Source organism: Thalassophryne amazonica, chromosome 2 (assembly GCF_902500255.1).
Source record: "Thalassophryne amazonica chromosome 2, fThaAma1.1, whole genome shotgun sequence".
Classification (NCBI taxonomy): domain Eukaryota; kingdom Metazoa; phylum Chordata; class Actinopteri; order Batrachoidiformes; family Batrachoididae; genus Thalassophryne; species Thalassophryne amazonica.
Window position 1 is genome coordinate 102,728,685 of NC_047104.1, and position 16,136 is coordinate 102,744,820.

Sequence of the window (16,136 nt, forward strand, 5' to 3'; positions counted from 1 at the left end):
ATACGACATTATACCGAACACACACAACTTAACAACAAACTATTTACAATAAAAGGATCAGTCTAGAAATGAAAAGAGACCAAAAAAATGCCTAATTATCTATGGCTACATGACTGGTTAGTTTTCAACCAATTTAAGAGCTTGTTTGAAAGTTGAGTATTGTCTACAGTTTCTGATGGACTCTGGCAGAGCATGCCATAAGTTTGTTCCTCTGACAGACACCACCATTTGGCCAAATTTAGTCCTGCGTCTTTGAACAATACAGTCCCCTCTTGTTGATGCTCTGGTGCCCATTCCATTAATATTATTTTTCCTATCAATAAATGTTTTTTAGAGGCAGAGGGGCCAGCCCATTTAGAACTTTAAAAACCAGGCAAGCATCCAGGAACATCTGATAACTTTCAAAATCTAAAATACTGTACTTACTTAACATGTTACAATAATGGTAATTTAAAGCAGGGGTGGCCAAGTTCGGTCCTCGAGAGCCACCTTCCTGACACTCTTAGTTGTCTCCCTGCTCCAACACACCTTAGTTGTCTCCCTGCTTGGAGCAGGGAGACAACTAAGAGTGTCAGGAAGGTGGCTCTCAAGGACCGAACTTGGCCACCCCTGATTTAAAGGGTTTCTATCTAAAACTTTTAAAGTTCTCTTAAACAGAGATTTCAGGGGCTTCAGAGTCCTCTCTGTTGTCTGGGACCATGTTGTATAACAACAGGTGATGTGGCTAAATATCATTGAGTGCATATAAGCCCTTGCTGAATCTACAGTTAAATATGGTCTTATGTACTTAAAATTAGTTAAATTTAATGATATTGGACACTTTCTTTACATGGTCCTTAAAGGTTAGAATCAACGATTACCCCAAGATACTTAAAATTTTCTACCACTTGTAAACATTCTCCATTGACCAAGACAGCTGGTTGTTCACCCCCTTCTGGCTGGCATGAAAAGAACATGCAGACTGTTTTCTTAGTATTAAGGTGCAGGCAGGAGTTTTGAAGCAATTGGGACACTGGCATCATGGCTCCCGATAGAATTGCAGCTGCCTCGCCTTTCATTTTTGCATGGGTATAAAGAACTGTGTCATCTGCATATAGTTGTGTATTTATATATTTGCAGACATTAGGGAGATTGTTAACATATAAACTAAATAGGATAGGCCCCAATATAGATCCTTGTGGAACTCCAGTGGAACATTTAAGAAATGGTGACTATGAATTAGCAATTTGTACAGCCTGCTTTCTATCACACAGGTATGACTTCATCCAGCAGATGGCGCTATGAGAGAAATTGAAATAAGTCAGTTTAGCAAGCAGAACAATATGATTAATGGTATCAAAGGCATGTTTCAAATCAAGGAACACAGCACCCAGAATGCGTTAACATAGCCAGAAACAATTTTTCTGAGTGGCCTAAACATAAATTTGTTGGGTCAACATGATGAATTTGCATTTCTGTTACTTAATTACCATGGTTCAGGCCAACTAGATTTGTAAGGGTAAATGTAACAAAAAAAAACAGTAAGTCCCTTTGGCTGCTCACTCATTTGTGCTCGGGGTCTCCACAGTAAATCCAAGGTGGATCTGCATAAATTGTGCTGATCCAACACAGTCCAAGGGACTTACCCCCAATCTCAATTCTCTTTTTACCCCTTCCCCTTCGCCTACCCCTTTAAAGCAAGGGGTAAGGCGAAGGGGTATGCCTCTAGCCCTATGAATTGAGACACCCCTCCACCTTAGGAGAAAAAAAAAGTGCCCGTCTCAAACTGCCATCTTCACTGTTTGTTAACATGGCAACCGAAATACAACTTGTTGCAGTAGCCTGTTTGCTCTTTTTATTTTCTCGCCTTTCTGCGTAAATGCAAAGAAATAGAAGAAGTCGCAGATTTCTTTGATGCATCACAATCATGTCATGATAATTAATTTAATTAATTTGTAATTTATAATAATAATTAATAGTATTAATAATTAATTATTTAGTAATTTATTAATGTTAATAATACTAATAATTGAACAATAATAGTAATTAATATTGTTTGATTACTCATTAATTGATTGATTAGTAATTAATTCATTAGTAATTAAAATAATTTATAATAATAATAATTTATTAATTTATATAGCGCCAAATCACGACTAATCGCCTCAAGGCACTTCACAAACATCATTTAAAAGCAGAATAAAATTAAATAAGATTAAAACGCAATAAAAAAAATTAAACATAAATAAGTAAAATAAGTAAAATAATAAAAAGAATAAAAAAATACACAATCATATAAAATACTAATGATAAAACAGGAAAACAGCTTATTTATTTAAAATAAACATGAAATATATCAGTTTGTGTGCAATGAATGTATATATTATACATTTTTCACTTTTTGAATGGAATTACTGAAATAAATCAACTTTTTCATGATATTCTAATTATATGACCAGCACCTGTATGTATGTTGTGGGCTGCATCTAGTTCTGGTATATTTCTTTTTCAAATTCTCCCATTTTTTACATCCAGCCCTATTTCCCTTAGAAATTTCCTTGAGAAATAATATCAGTCTATTAGGACATCAGGTTATGTGTTACACATATATATGTGTGTGTATATATTTTCCAACTTTCCCATTGATGAAACTTCTCATTTTCTGCCTGAAAACTTATTAGGAGACGAGTGTGCTCAGGGCTCCATTTGTTTACAAAATACACACGTGTTACAGACCTTGAAATCCAACAGCAGGGATTGATATTATACAAAGATTTATGACCATACAAATTAACGTGCTTATCCTTTATCATGATTTTCTCCATTGTGAGATATGAAAGTGTCTTATCTTAGCGTTTGTGTGTATCTGCATTATAGCGCCTCAGCGCACGAGCGAAGTTACGATATTCCTCAGAACAACAATATACGCAACATGCATCCAGCAGCATATGTTGCTGTCATAGACAACTGCCTGTAAAGTTTTTTGGCAAGTTATAACTTTGTAAACAGCGTAATTTGTAATGAAAGCCGCTTCATTTGTGCGGCTCTTTTGGCGCCATGTTTGTTTTTTCGGAGACAGAGGTAAGCTCCTCCTACCCCTCCAAACGGAGTGTGCATCCAGATTCACTCCAAACGGAGGGGTTTGAAGCCCTTCGCCTACCCCTCTGCCTCGCTCCAAAAAGAGAATCGAGACACCCCTCCGTCTCTCGTGCCGGCGTAAAACGGAGGGGTAGGGGTAAGGGGAAGGGCCAAGGGGTAGAATTGAGACTCAGCCTTAGTGTTTCTTTCTTTTCTTTTTTTTTTTTTTTGTTTGTTATATTTACCCTTACAAATCTAGTTGGCCTGAACCATGGCAATTAAGTAACATCATTTCATCAATTCATCATGTTGACTCATCAAAATCACATTTAGGTCTACATTTACCCTTACAAATCAAGTTGGCCTGAACCATGGTAATTAGGTAACAGTAATGCAAATTCATCATGTTGACCCAACAAATTTACACTTACGTCACTCAGCAAAATTGTTTCTATCGAAGTTAGAAGTTAGTTTACTTGGGTGGAAATACCTTATGGTTTTTATTTGTTTGTTTGTTTGTTTGTTTGTTTGTTTGTTTTTTGCATGGTATCCTGTCTGTGGACATTCTCAGTCAGGTCAACTTGGCTTGTTTAGTTCCATGAAGACCCTTTTGTAGATGAAGAGCGAAATGTCTTCAAGGAACTAAACAAGTCCCAGTTGACCTGACTCAGTCTACTTACATAGATATCATGTTACGCAGTCTTGAAACCACAGATATGGATTTAAAACGCTTCAAAAACATTCCACAAAGTCATTACAGAAGCAAGACTTCTGGATACTTGCATTGTTTAGTATCTTCTAGTATCTTCCTCGAGATGCCAGTTTTGTTTACTGCACTAAAAACTCACTATTTCTAAAGAATCTCTGCCAGCAGGTCCAGAAAACATAATATGGATTTGTTATATGATACCTTGGATTTTTTTTAAATTTTATTTATTTTTTGACAGACCTAGGGATGGTGATGGGGCAAGGAGGACGCTTTGTGGGATCTTTCCATCTCTATAGATGGTGGGCACTTGGTAAGCATTGTTTTTATGTATTTAACCAACAGAAAGTCCAGGAGACAATTTTTTTTAATTCATTGTCAGGTTTTGCAGGGCCCTTGGTTCTGCAGGTTGTCAATCGTTAATTGAAGCTGCTCGATAGCAATTTGTAAATTGACCATTTGTTCAGAGTTCAGGACTCTACAGTGTCAGAATGTACTGTTTGGCCTGGGAAAGCATGATTTCAGCATCAGTGACTCTTTCTACTCAGCAGCACAGACTAGCTGTCACTCAAAGGGACACAGCAAGTTACGTATAACTTTATGGCTTAAAATGTCTTAAACCAAGGAGTTGGAAAAAGAATTCAACCCATGTACAGCTGTCACAGAGGGGAAATTAGTTACAAAGACCAAAACCATTTTGTATCAGGCTGTAAGCATGTTTATTTCTCTTCAAATATGAACATTTTAACATGGGCTTCTTTGGAATCTGCTCCTTTATGGAGATCATCTCAATAGGCCAGTCAAGGAATTTCAACTTTTACCTTCTTCTGGGTGGCTTCATTTTGAACGGCAGATGCTAACCGCTTGTCCAAACCATGGCACAAAAAACTAGATCTTATTTATGTCTTCTGCTCTGCATTTCTCTCTCAAAGTTGTGACAAATTGTAACTTAAAAAAAAAAAAAACCTGAAGGCTATTCATGTAAAAGTGGACTACCTGAATTGGAGTAAAACATCTAAGCTGCCAACTTGCTTCAGGTCAATGATCCACCTTCTATTTCCAAAATGTTCAGTCAACTTTAGAAAAAATATGTTGTGGCTTTTGAATACTCAAAACTCTAAATGCCATGTTTTTTGAATAAATGAATTATTTTAGTGAATTATTCATTTCTTAATGCTGAAAACACAACTGTATTGGCATCTTGTGGACAGTGTCAAATCCTTGGTTTAGAAAATGGTTCTGTTTCAAAATGTTTTACAAACTAAATGAAATCATTTCTCTGGAAAATGATTTTCTGTTTCAAAACATTTGAAATACCATATAAAACAGTTGCTTCAGAAAATGTTTGACATTATTCAGACACACTCAGTGTCCACTGCTTCAGAAAAAGATAGTGTGATAAAATGCCTGGAACACTGTGATGACACCATCTGATGTACAGGTGAGACCCACCCCTAGCGGAATTCCTGGAGACGCCCCGACTGGAAACATTTCCTGTAGAGATTTGTGTTTACCTTAGTGTAATGGAACAGCAAGGGGTCGTCTGTAGACAGTGATACACAAAGGCCTTTTTGCAGAAACTCTCTCAAAGGATTTTTGGAGTATTCTAGGAACAGGCTGTTGTTGCTGAGTGGAGACATTGCAATGGGCACCTGAGCCAGGTAGTACAGGTACTGCAGTACGGGACTCTGAGAGAACAAAACGCTTCATTAAGCAAATATTGTTGTGTTACAGTAATATACATTTCAGTACTGCAGTGGTGATCTGCACTATTGCTACTCCAACAGACAGTTTTGGGTTTCCAGTTCTCATACAGCCCCCCTCCACACACACACACACACACACACACACACACACACACACACACACACACACACACACACACACAAAAGACTAATTTGTGTCTTTAAACAGATAAAAACCTAAGCTGTACTGTAATAAAATATGGAATGTGATAAATATCAAATTTGTCAAAGGTCAGGCATCTGGCTCAAGGACAAGGACACTGGGGTCAAAAGCAAAGAAAGAAAAGTTTTGTTTTATACTCTGATTTGCACCAAACTTGACACACATACAGTGCACCTAGAAAGTATTACCGCACTTCACTTTTTCCACATTTTTTAATGTTACAGCCTTATTCCAAAATTGAGTAAACTAATTTTTTCCCTCAAAATTCTACTCACAACACCCCATAATGACAACATGAAAAAAAGTTGTTTTTTTTTGTTGTTTTGTTTTGTTTTGTTTTTTAATAAAAAAACTAAGAAATCTCATGTACCCTTTGCTCAGTATTTTGTTGATGCACCTTTGGCAGCAATTACAGCCTCACGTCTTCTTGAATATGATGGCACAAGTTTGGCACACATATCTTTGGACAGTTTTGCCCATTCCTCTTTGCACCTCTCAAGGTCCATCAGGTTGGATGGGGAACTTCGGTGCACCGCCATTTTCATATCTCTCCAGAGATGTTCAATCATATTCATGTCTGGGCTCCGGCTGAGCCACTCAAGGACATTCACAGAGTTGTCCTGAAGCCACTCCTTTGATATCTTGGTTGTGTGCTTAGGGTCATTGTCCTGCTGAAAGATGAACTGTCACACCAGTCTGAGGTCAAGACGGATGATGGAGGTCACTCTGCTCATTGGGACCTTCCAAGCAGGAGAAATGTTTCTGTACCCTTCCCCAGATTTGTGCCTTGAGACAATCCTGTCTTGGAGGTCTGCAGACAATTCCATTGACTATGGCCAAACATTCACCAAGCAATGAATTGTGTTCTTTACTTTGAAATTCTATCCTAAACAAGGTGACCACATACTTACTGATGCCATGTTTTACCCTACCTAGCTGGCTCAACCCTTTGCATGTTTATGCAAAGGGTTGTTTTTAGCCACAAATTTAAATGTGGCTAAAAACCACAAAACCCATGACAATGAGAGTAAGTCCTGTTCAGGCCCCAAAAATCAGTTCCACAATGATTTACGACAGTGATGTAAAACTTAAGAAATAATTTTCCTAGAGCAATTTGAATCATTTATTGAATATAAACTTTCAGAGTAATTTAAAACAAATAGCTGAGATAAAGCAATATGTATTTCACTGGAGTCGAAGGTCAAAGTAGGTGTTTTGAATCATTTTCAGGGAAAGTGTTTAACTAGATAAATGTGGGATCTCCTGCCTCAGTGGTGATGAAGACCTGATTAGAATGTTGTTGTTTTTGACAGTTTACTATGTTAACAAGTCAGTTTTATTGAAAATGTCCCATGAGACACTGTAGGAACTTGCAAATAATTCAATGCCAAAATTAAGCTTATGCAACTAGCATTACATGAACTATAACAAAATGTTTACAGAACCATGCACTGTGCCATTGTGGCTGCTATAAACCAGGCAAAAATAAATAAAGTAAAATAAAAATAAAAAAACCACACAATTTAATTTAGGACTACAAATACAGTGCAATATAGATTATTCAGTGCAATATGGTTGTAACTGTACAAGTACCTGCAGTTGTGTGCAAAGGTTTGGGCACCCCTGATAATTTTCATGATTTTCCTTTATACGAGGTCTGTTAGAAAAGTATCGGACCTTTTTATTTTTTGCAAAAACCTGATGGATTTGAATCACGTGTGCTTGCATCAGCCAACCTTGAACCTTCGTGCGCATGCGTGAACTTTTTCACGCCTGTTGATTGTGTCATTTTCTGGTAAGCAGCCTTTGTGTGAGGACGTGTAGCGCTCGGCGGATTTTCATTGCAAGGAAAAAGACAGAACGACTGGAGCAGCGCCGCATCAAATTTTGCCAGAAACTGGGCGACAGCCAGGTGGAAACCATTCGGATGATTCAGACGGCTTTCGGTGACAATGCTCTGGGCATCACACAGATTAAGGAGCGATACAACTGGTTTAAAAACGGTGGAGAGCGAGCCACGCTCCGGTCGGCCATCAACATGCTGAAATGACCAAATCATTTCCAAAGTGAACGCTGTGGTGATGCGGGACCCTCGTGTGACTGTCCGAAAATTGCGGAAGAGGTGAACATCAGCACTTTTTTGGCACATTCCATTGTGACAGAAGATTTGGTCACGAAAAGAGTGGCTGTGAAATTCGTGCCGAAGCTGCTGACTATGTTGAAGTCTCACAGGACATGCTGTGACATGCCCACCTCTTCCACAATTTCTCGGATAGTCACACGACTGAAAAGTCACCAAAAGCTGTCTGAATCATCCGAATGGTTTCCACCTGGCTGTCGCCCAGTTTCTGGCAAAATTTGATGCGGCGCTGTTCCAGTCGTTCCATCTTTTTCCTTGCAATGAAAATCCGCCGAGCACACTACACATGTTCTCACACAAAGACTGCTTACCAGCAAATGACGCAATCGACAGGCGTGAAAAAGTTCACGCATGTGCACGAAGGTTCAAGGTTGGCTGATGCAAGCACACATGATTCAAATCCATCCGGTTTTTGCAAAAAATAAAAAGGTCCAATACTTTTCTAACAGACCTCGTAAATCATTGGTTGTCTGGATCAGAAATTTCAGTTAAATATATCATATAGCAGACGAGCACACTGATATTTGAGAAGTGAAATGAAGTTTCTAGTATTACAGAAAGTGTGCAATAATTATTTAAACAAAATTAGGCAGGTGCATAAATTTGGGCACCCTTGTCATTTTACTGATTTGAATACAATTAGCACTAATTATTGGAACACAAAATTGGTTTGGTCAGGTCATTGACCCTTGACCTCCTTACACAGGTGAATCCAATCATGAGAAAGGGTATTTAAGGTGGCCATTTGCAAATGTTTCTCCTGTTTGCATCTCTTCTAATGAGTGGCACCATGGGAGCCTCTAAACAACTCTCAAATGACCTGACAACAAACACTGTTCAACATCATGGTTTAGGGGACGGATACAAAAAGCTATCTCGGAGATTTCAGCTATCAGTTTCCACCGTGAGGAACATAATGAGGAAATGAAAGACCACAGGCACAGTGCTAGTTAAGGCCTGAAGTGGCAGCCTAAGAAAAATCTCAGATAAGCTGAAGTGAAGGATGGTTAGAACAGTCATAGTCAACCCACAGACCTGCTCCAAAGACCTACAACATGATCTTGCTGCAGATAGTGTCTCTGTGCATCGCTCAACTATACAGCGCACTTTGCACAAAGAGATGCTGTATGATGCTGTAATGCAGACGAAGCCTTTTCTGCGTACATGCCACAAACAGAGTTGCTTGAGGTATGCTAAAGCACATTTGGACAAGCCAGCTTCATTTTGGAATAAGGTGCTGTGGACAGATGAAACTAAAATTGAGTTATTTGGACATAACAAGGGGCGGTATGCATGGCTGAAAAAGAACACAGCATTCCAAAACAAAAAACAAAACAAAAAAAAAACGCTTGCTACCTATAGTAAAATTTGGAGGTGGTTCCATCATGCTGTGGGGCTGTGTGGCCAGTGCAGGTACTGGGAATCTTGTTAAAACTGAGGCTCATATGAATTCCAGTCAATATCAGCAGATTCTTGAGAACAATGTTCATGAATCAGTGACAAAGTTGAGTTGCACCAGGGCTGGATCTTTCAACAAGACAACGACCCTAAACACTGCTCAAAATCTACTAAGGCATTCATGCAGAGGAACAAGTACAACATTCTAGAATGGCCATCTCAGTCCCTAGACCTGAATATTATTGAAAATCTGTGGTGTTATTTTAAGCAGGCTGTCCATGCTTGGAAACCAACAAACCTGAGATGTTTTGTAAAGAAGAATAGTCCAAAATACTATCAACCAGAATCCAGACTCTCATTGAAGCTATAGGGAGCATTTAGAGGCTGTTATTTTTGGAAAAGGAGAATCTACTAAATATTGATGTATTTTTTCTGTTGGGGTGCCCAAATTTATGCACCTGCCTAATTTTGTTTAAAGAATTATTGCACACTTTCTGTAAATCCTATAAATTTCATTTCACTTCTCAAATATCACTGTGTTTGTCTGTTATATGACATATTTAACTGAAATTCCTGATCCAAACAACCAGTGATTTATAAAGGAAAATCATGGAAATCATCAGGGGTGCCCAAACTTTTACATACAACTGTACATATAGCATGGTCCATGATGTTTACTCTGCAGTATTGGGTTACTGTTTATATTGATTTTGCTGCTTTGCATATGCCGCATTGTCGCCTGTCACGGCGGCAATCCCCGAACCCGGTGGTGGACACCGGAAGTAAGGGATGCCATCAAGCTGAAGAAGGAGTCCTACTTATCTTTGTTGGTTGGTGGGACCCCAGAGGCAGCTGACAGGTACCGGCAGGCCAAGCGTGCCGCAGCCCGTGCGGTCGCAGAGGCAAAAACTCGGGTCTGGGAGGAGTTCGGGGAGGCTATGGAGGAGGACTATCGGTTATTTTTATGGACAAAATTTCTATGCGCAGCCAGGGTGTAGAGGGGGTCTGGTTTGGGAAGCACAGAATCTCGTCTCTGCTGTTTGCGGACGATGTGGTTCTGTTGGCTTCATCAAATCAGGACCTTCAGCGTGCACTGGGGCGGTTTGCAGCCAAGTGTGAAGCGTCCGGGATGAAAATCAGCACCTCCAAATCCGACGCCATGGTTCTCGACCGGAAAAAGGTGCTTTGCCCTCTTCAGGTCGGTGGAGTGTCCTTGCCTCAAGTGGAGGAGTTTAAGTATCTCGGGGTCTTGTTCACGAGTGAGGGACGGATGGAGCGTGAGATCGATAGACGGATCGGTGCAGCATCTGCAGTGATGCGGTTGCTGTATCGGACCGTCGTGGTGAACAGAGAGCTGAGTAGGGGAGCAAAGCTCTCAATTTACCGATCGATCTACGTTCCGATCCTCACCTATGGTCATGAGATTTGGCTCATGACCGAAAGAACGAGATTGCGAGTACAAGCGGCCGAGATGAGTTTCCTCCGCAGGGTGGCTGGGCGCTCCCTTAGAGATAGGGTGAGGAGCTCGGTCACTCGGGAGGAGCTCGGAGTCGAGCCGCTGCTCCTCCACGTCGAAAGGAGTCAGTTGAGGTGGCTCGGGCATCTTTTCCGGATGCCCCCTGGACCCCTTGCTGGAGAGGTGTTCCGGGCACATCCCACTGGGAGGAGGCCCCGGGGAAGACCCAGGACTCGCTGGAGGGACTACATCTCTCGGCTGGCTTGGGAACGCCTTGGCGTTCCCCCGGAGGAGCTGGAGGAGGTGTGTGTGGATCGGGAGGTCTGGGCGGCTTTGCTTGAGCTGCTGCCCCCGCGACCCGACCCCGGATAAAGCGGAAGAAAATGGATGGATGGATGGATGGATGCTTTGCATATGTGGTTCTTTTTATTGAATGGCTATTGTGGTCATGCTGCTGCACTATTTTCACTTTAATGCACCTCTGCTGAACTAATTTGTTGTTATGTCATCCCTTTATCATATTATGTAGGTTTTAGTACATTTAAATTATATTTATTATTATTTCTTGGGCATCTAACTACAGCTGCAAACCTCATTTTGTTGTACTGTAAAATCATGTGTATTGCCTTGGCAAAAAAAAAAAAAAAATTCTATTCTATTCTAGATGTGTGCATGGACAGATGTAGTAGTAGTAGTAGTTGTAGAACTATGTTCCTTGTCCCAAAGATCATCTCATCATGTTGTTGTCCATTCGGCTGCTCCCGTTTTGTTCGGGGTTACCACAGCAGATGCAGACAGATCCGCCTTGGTATTTGGCACAAGTTTTTTTTTTTTTTAGAACTTATATTTTATTAGTATTTAGAAACAACAGAGCAATCAAATCAATTTTACAGATCACAACAATCACACACAATATGCAATATAATTTTTTTACATTACAACTCTATAAAGGCACTTTCTGTAATCAAATCAGAATCACATGAACATAATCTCAAAATGACTCCATCGCAGCTTAAAAATGTGTGTTTCAAGTCTTAGAGAAAAGGTTATTTTTTCCATCTGATAAACTTCTGTTACTTTTTGAATCCAAAAATTAAGAGATGGTGGTTCCAATTTCAGCCAGTTCATTGTGATACATTTCAGAGCTACTGTAAAAAGAATAAAGTAAGTCCCTTCGGCTGCTCCCTTGTTTGCACTCGGGGTCGCCACAGCAAATCCAAGGTGGATCTGCATGTTGATTTGGCACAGGTTTTACGCTTGTTCAGTAAATATGACTCAGCTCGCCCCTGTATACAAGCTGGAGTGATACCGAGTAGAGCCACTGTCACATCCTTTGAAATCACTCTATGAAACATCTGGTTGACTGTCTTGAACACCTCATCCCAAAAAGGTAGTAATTTTGGACACGTCCAAAAGATATGTGTATGATGAGGTACTGCTGTACCACAGTTTCTCCAACACAAACTTGGTACATTAGGGTTCATTTTTGCAACAATATCAGGAGTTCTAAAAAATCTGCAGATAATTTTCCATTTAAATTCCTTCCAAGTGTTTGAATTTGTTGTTCTATGTGCCTCTATACACCCCTCTTTCCACATTTCATCAGATATATTTTGGGCCGCCTCTGCCTCCCATTTTTGCTTGGCCAATACAGATTTAGTTTGAGTGTTAGATGCAAATATTTTGTACAGTCTTGTTATAATTTTCATAACTCCTCCCTTTTGTATTTGAATCAATAAGTCTTCCATTGCAGAGGGTTTCAGTAACTTTCCCCACTCCTTATGAGACATTAAAAAGGATCGCAATTGCAAGTATCTAAAAAAATCATTTTTCTGGAGTTTAAATCGTTTTTTCAGCTGCTCAAATGACATGAGCCCATTTTATCAAATAAATGATGAATATATATAATACCATGGTCAGCCCATTTTAAAAAACCCTTATCCAATAAAATTGGTTTGAATGATTTAATATGCTCAATACTTAGTAATATAGATAGCTTTGTTGGCAATTTCAATGCCATTCTAACTTTCTTCCAAATGTCCAAGGTGACTTTGGTCCATTTTGCAATTCTCTTAATTTGAAAGTCAGAAAATGGCAATACATGCAACGGTTCAGAACACATGGTCTGTTCAATACTCAGCCATCTTGTTTGATCATCATTTAATAACCATGACGTTAAAGGTTTTAACTGAGCAGCCCAAAAGTAATACCTTAAATTGGGAAGATTAAGTCCTCCCTCTTCTTTCAATCTTTGTAATGTTTTGTATTTAATGCGAGGGCGTTTACCTTGCCAGATGAATTTTGAAAGAATTTTATCAATGTCCTCAAATACTGAAGTGGATATCACAATTGGCAGCATCTGAAATAAATATAAGAACCTGGGTGTTGTGAAAGTGTAGGAACACAGACCCACAACAGGGGGCGCAAATGAACGGACAATGGAGAAGGTAAATAACAAGGTTTTACTGTTGTGGAACGTGCACAACCAATACAACAATTGACAATTTGGGGTTAAACCGAATTCCACTGGTGTCGTGTGGGCAGGCTCGAAGGTAGGAGACGTCCGTCCAAGTCGAACCGGAACCACCCAGATTTCCTCTGCCACCGAACCCTGGAAGTACTGGAACCGCCAAGTCCCGAATTCCCAGGTGGCCACTGCCTCCGCTCGTCGGATCCGGTACTGCTGGCAAGAGAACAAACACACAGGTGTGGATGCGGCTGCACCCAGTAACACAGAGAGGGGAGAAGCCGTCTCCACCTCACGTCACAATACTGCAGGAAGGTGAGTACTTATCTTTGAGTAGACAGCTGTCCTGCAATGCTCAGAAAGGCAATATAATATAGCAGAGAATTGTTACCTCTATCTTAAGGCGATATCTCGGCACTGAGGTGGAGACGCCGTCCTGGTGATATACCTCCGTGCTGAGTGGAGTCAGCTGTGTCCACTGATGGGTGACAGCTGTCACCCTGGCTGCTCTCGTAAGGCGGCAGCGCCCTCTGGTGCCTGGAGCCCGCACTCCAGGCAGGGCGCCCTCTGGTGGTGGTGGGCCAGCAGTACCTCCTCTTCAGCGGCCCACACAACAGGACCCCCCCCTCAACGGGCGCCTCCTGGCGCACGACCGGGCTTGTCCGGATGGCGACGGTAGAAGTCGGCCAGGAGGGCCGGGTCCAGGATGAAGCCCTTCTTCACCCAGGAGCGTTCTTCTGGGCCGTACCCCTCCCAGTCCACCAGGTACTGAAAACCCCGGCCCATTCGACGGACGTCGAGGAGCCGGCGCACGGTCCAAGCCGGTTCCCCGTCGATGATCCGGGCAGGAGGTGGTGCCGGACCCGGGGTGCAGAGGGGTGAGGTGTGATGGGGTTTTATCCGGGAGACATGAAATACTGGATGAATCCGCAGCGAGGCCGGAAGCCGGAGCCTCACTGCGGTGGGATTGATGACTTTGAGAATTTTGAAGGGACCGATGTATCGTTCTTGGAGCTTTGGGGAGTCCACTTGAAGGGGAATGTCCTTGGTGGACAACCACACGTCCTGCCCAGGACGATACTTGGGGGCCGGGGCCCGCCGCCGGTCTGCATGTTTCTTCGCCCTCATCCGGGCCTTCAATAAAGCAGAGCGGGCGGCACGCCACACCCGACGGCACTTCCGTAGGTGGGCCTGGACCGAGGGCACACCGACCTCTCCCTCAACCACCGGAAACAAGGGGGGCTGATACCCCAAGCACACCTCAAACGGGGAGAGGCCGGTGGCTGATGACACTTGACTGTTGTGGGCGTACTCGATCCAGGCCAGGTGGGTACTCCAGGCCGTCGGGTGCGCGGCTGTCACACAGCGTAGTGTCTGCTCCAGTTCCTGGTTGGCCCGCTCTGCTTGCCCGTTGGTCTGGGGGTGATACCCGGACGAGAGGCTGACCGTGGCCCCCAGTTCCCGGCAGAAGCTCCTCCAAACGTGTGAGGTGAACTGGGGACCGCGATCGGAGACGATGTCTGATGGTATCCCATGCAGACGGACGACGTGGTGGACCAGGAGGTCCGCTGTCTCCTGGGCCATTGGTAGCTTCGGGAGGGCCACGAAGTGGGCCGCCTTGGAGAAACGGTCCACTATCGTGAAGACGACGGTGTTTCCCTGGGACGGCGGGAGACCCGTGACAAAGTCCAGGCCGATGTGGGACCAGGGGCGATGAGGCACGGGCAGCGGCTGTAGCAGCCCTGAGGTCTTTCGGTGGTCGGCCTTGCCCCTGGCGCAGGTGGTACAGGCCTGGACGTAGTCCCGGACGTCGGACTCCAGGGACGCCCACCAGAAGCGCTGCCGGACGACTGCCACGGTCCTTTGCACCCCAGGGTGACAGGAGAGCCTAGAACCGTGACAGAAGTCCAGCACTGCCGCTCTGGCTTCCGGTGGGACGTAGAGTCTGTTCTTTGGTCCGGTGCCGGGGTCCGGGTCACGGGTCAGGGCCTCCCGGACGGTCTTCTCCACATCCCAGGTGAGGGCGGCCACGATAGCGGACTCCGGGATGATGGGATCCGGGGGATCCGACGGTTCCGTTTTGACTTCGTCTTCGTGTACCCGGGACAATGCATCCGATCTCTGATTCCTGGTCCCGGGACGGTAGGTAATCCGGAAGTCAAAACGGCCAAAGAACAGTGACCAGCGGGCTTGCCTGGGGTTCAGCCGCTTGGCGGTCCTGATGTACTCCAGGTTCCGATGGTCAGTGAAAACCGTGAATGGCACGGCTGTTCCTTCCAACAGATGTCTCCACTCTTCGAGGGCCTCTTTCACCGCAAGGAGTTCTCGATTGCCGACGTCATAGTTCCGTTCGGCCGGGGTCAACCTGCGGGAAAAATAGGCACACGGGTGAAGGACCTTATCGGTCTTCCCGCTCTGGGAGAGCACCGCTCCTATCCCTGAGTCCGAGGCGTCCACTTCAACCACTAACTGGCGGCTAGGGTCGGGCTGCACCAGAACTGGTGCAGACGAGAAGCGCCGTTTCAACTCCTTGAACGCGGCTTCGCACCGATCCGACCAGGTGAAGGGGACTTTTGGTGAGGTCAGGGCTGTCAGGGGGCTAACAACCTGACTGTAGCCCTTAATAAACCTCCTGTAGAAATTAGCAAAGCCGAGGAACTGTTGCAGCTTCCTACGGCTTGTGGGTTGGGGCCAATCTCTCACCGCCGCAACCTTGGCCGGATCAGGGGCGACGGAGTTAGAGGAGATGATGAACCCCAAGAAGGACAAAGAGGTGCGGTGGAACTCACACTTCTCGCCCTTCACAAACAGACGGTTCTCCAACAACCGCTGTAGGACCTGATGGACATGCTGGACATGAGACTCAGGATCCGGGGAAAAGATGAGTATATCGTCTAGGTACACGAAGACGAACCGGTGCAGGAAGTCCCGCAAGACATCGTTTACCAACGCTTGGAAAGTCGCGGGAGCATTAGTGAGACCGAACGGCATGACCAGGTACTCA

At 43.4% G+C, this 16,136-nt stretch overlaps 1 protein-coding gene across 1 annotated transcript in view; it reads right to left on the reverse strand.

Moving 5' to 3' along the window:
- Nucleotides 1–16,136, reverse strand: part of ampd3a (adenosine monophosphate deaminase 3a) — a 52,017-nt gene that overhangs the window by 1,281 nt on the left and 34,600 nt on the right. The window contains exon 12 of the mRNA XM_034190866.1: nt 5,278–5,451. Within this exon, the coding sequence (XP_034046757.1) occupies nt 5,278–5,451 (174 nt within the window). The remainder of the gene's footprint in view (nt 1–5,277; nt 5,452–16,136) is intronic.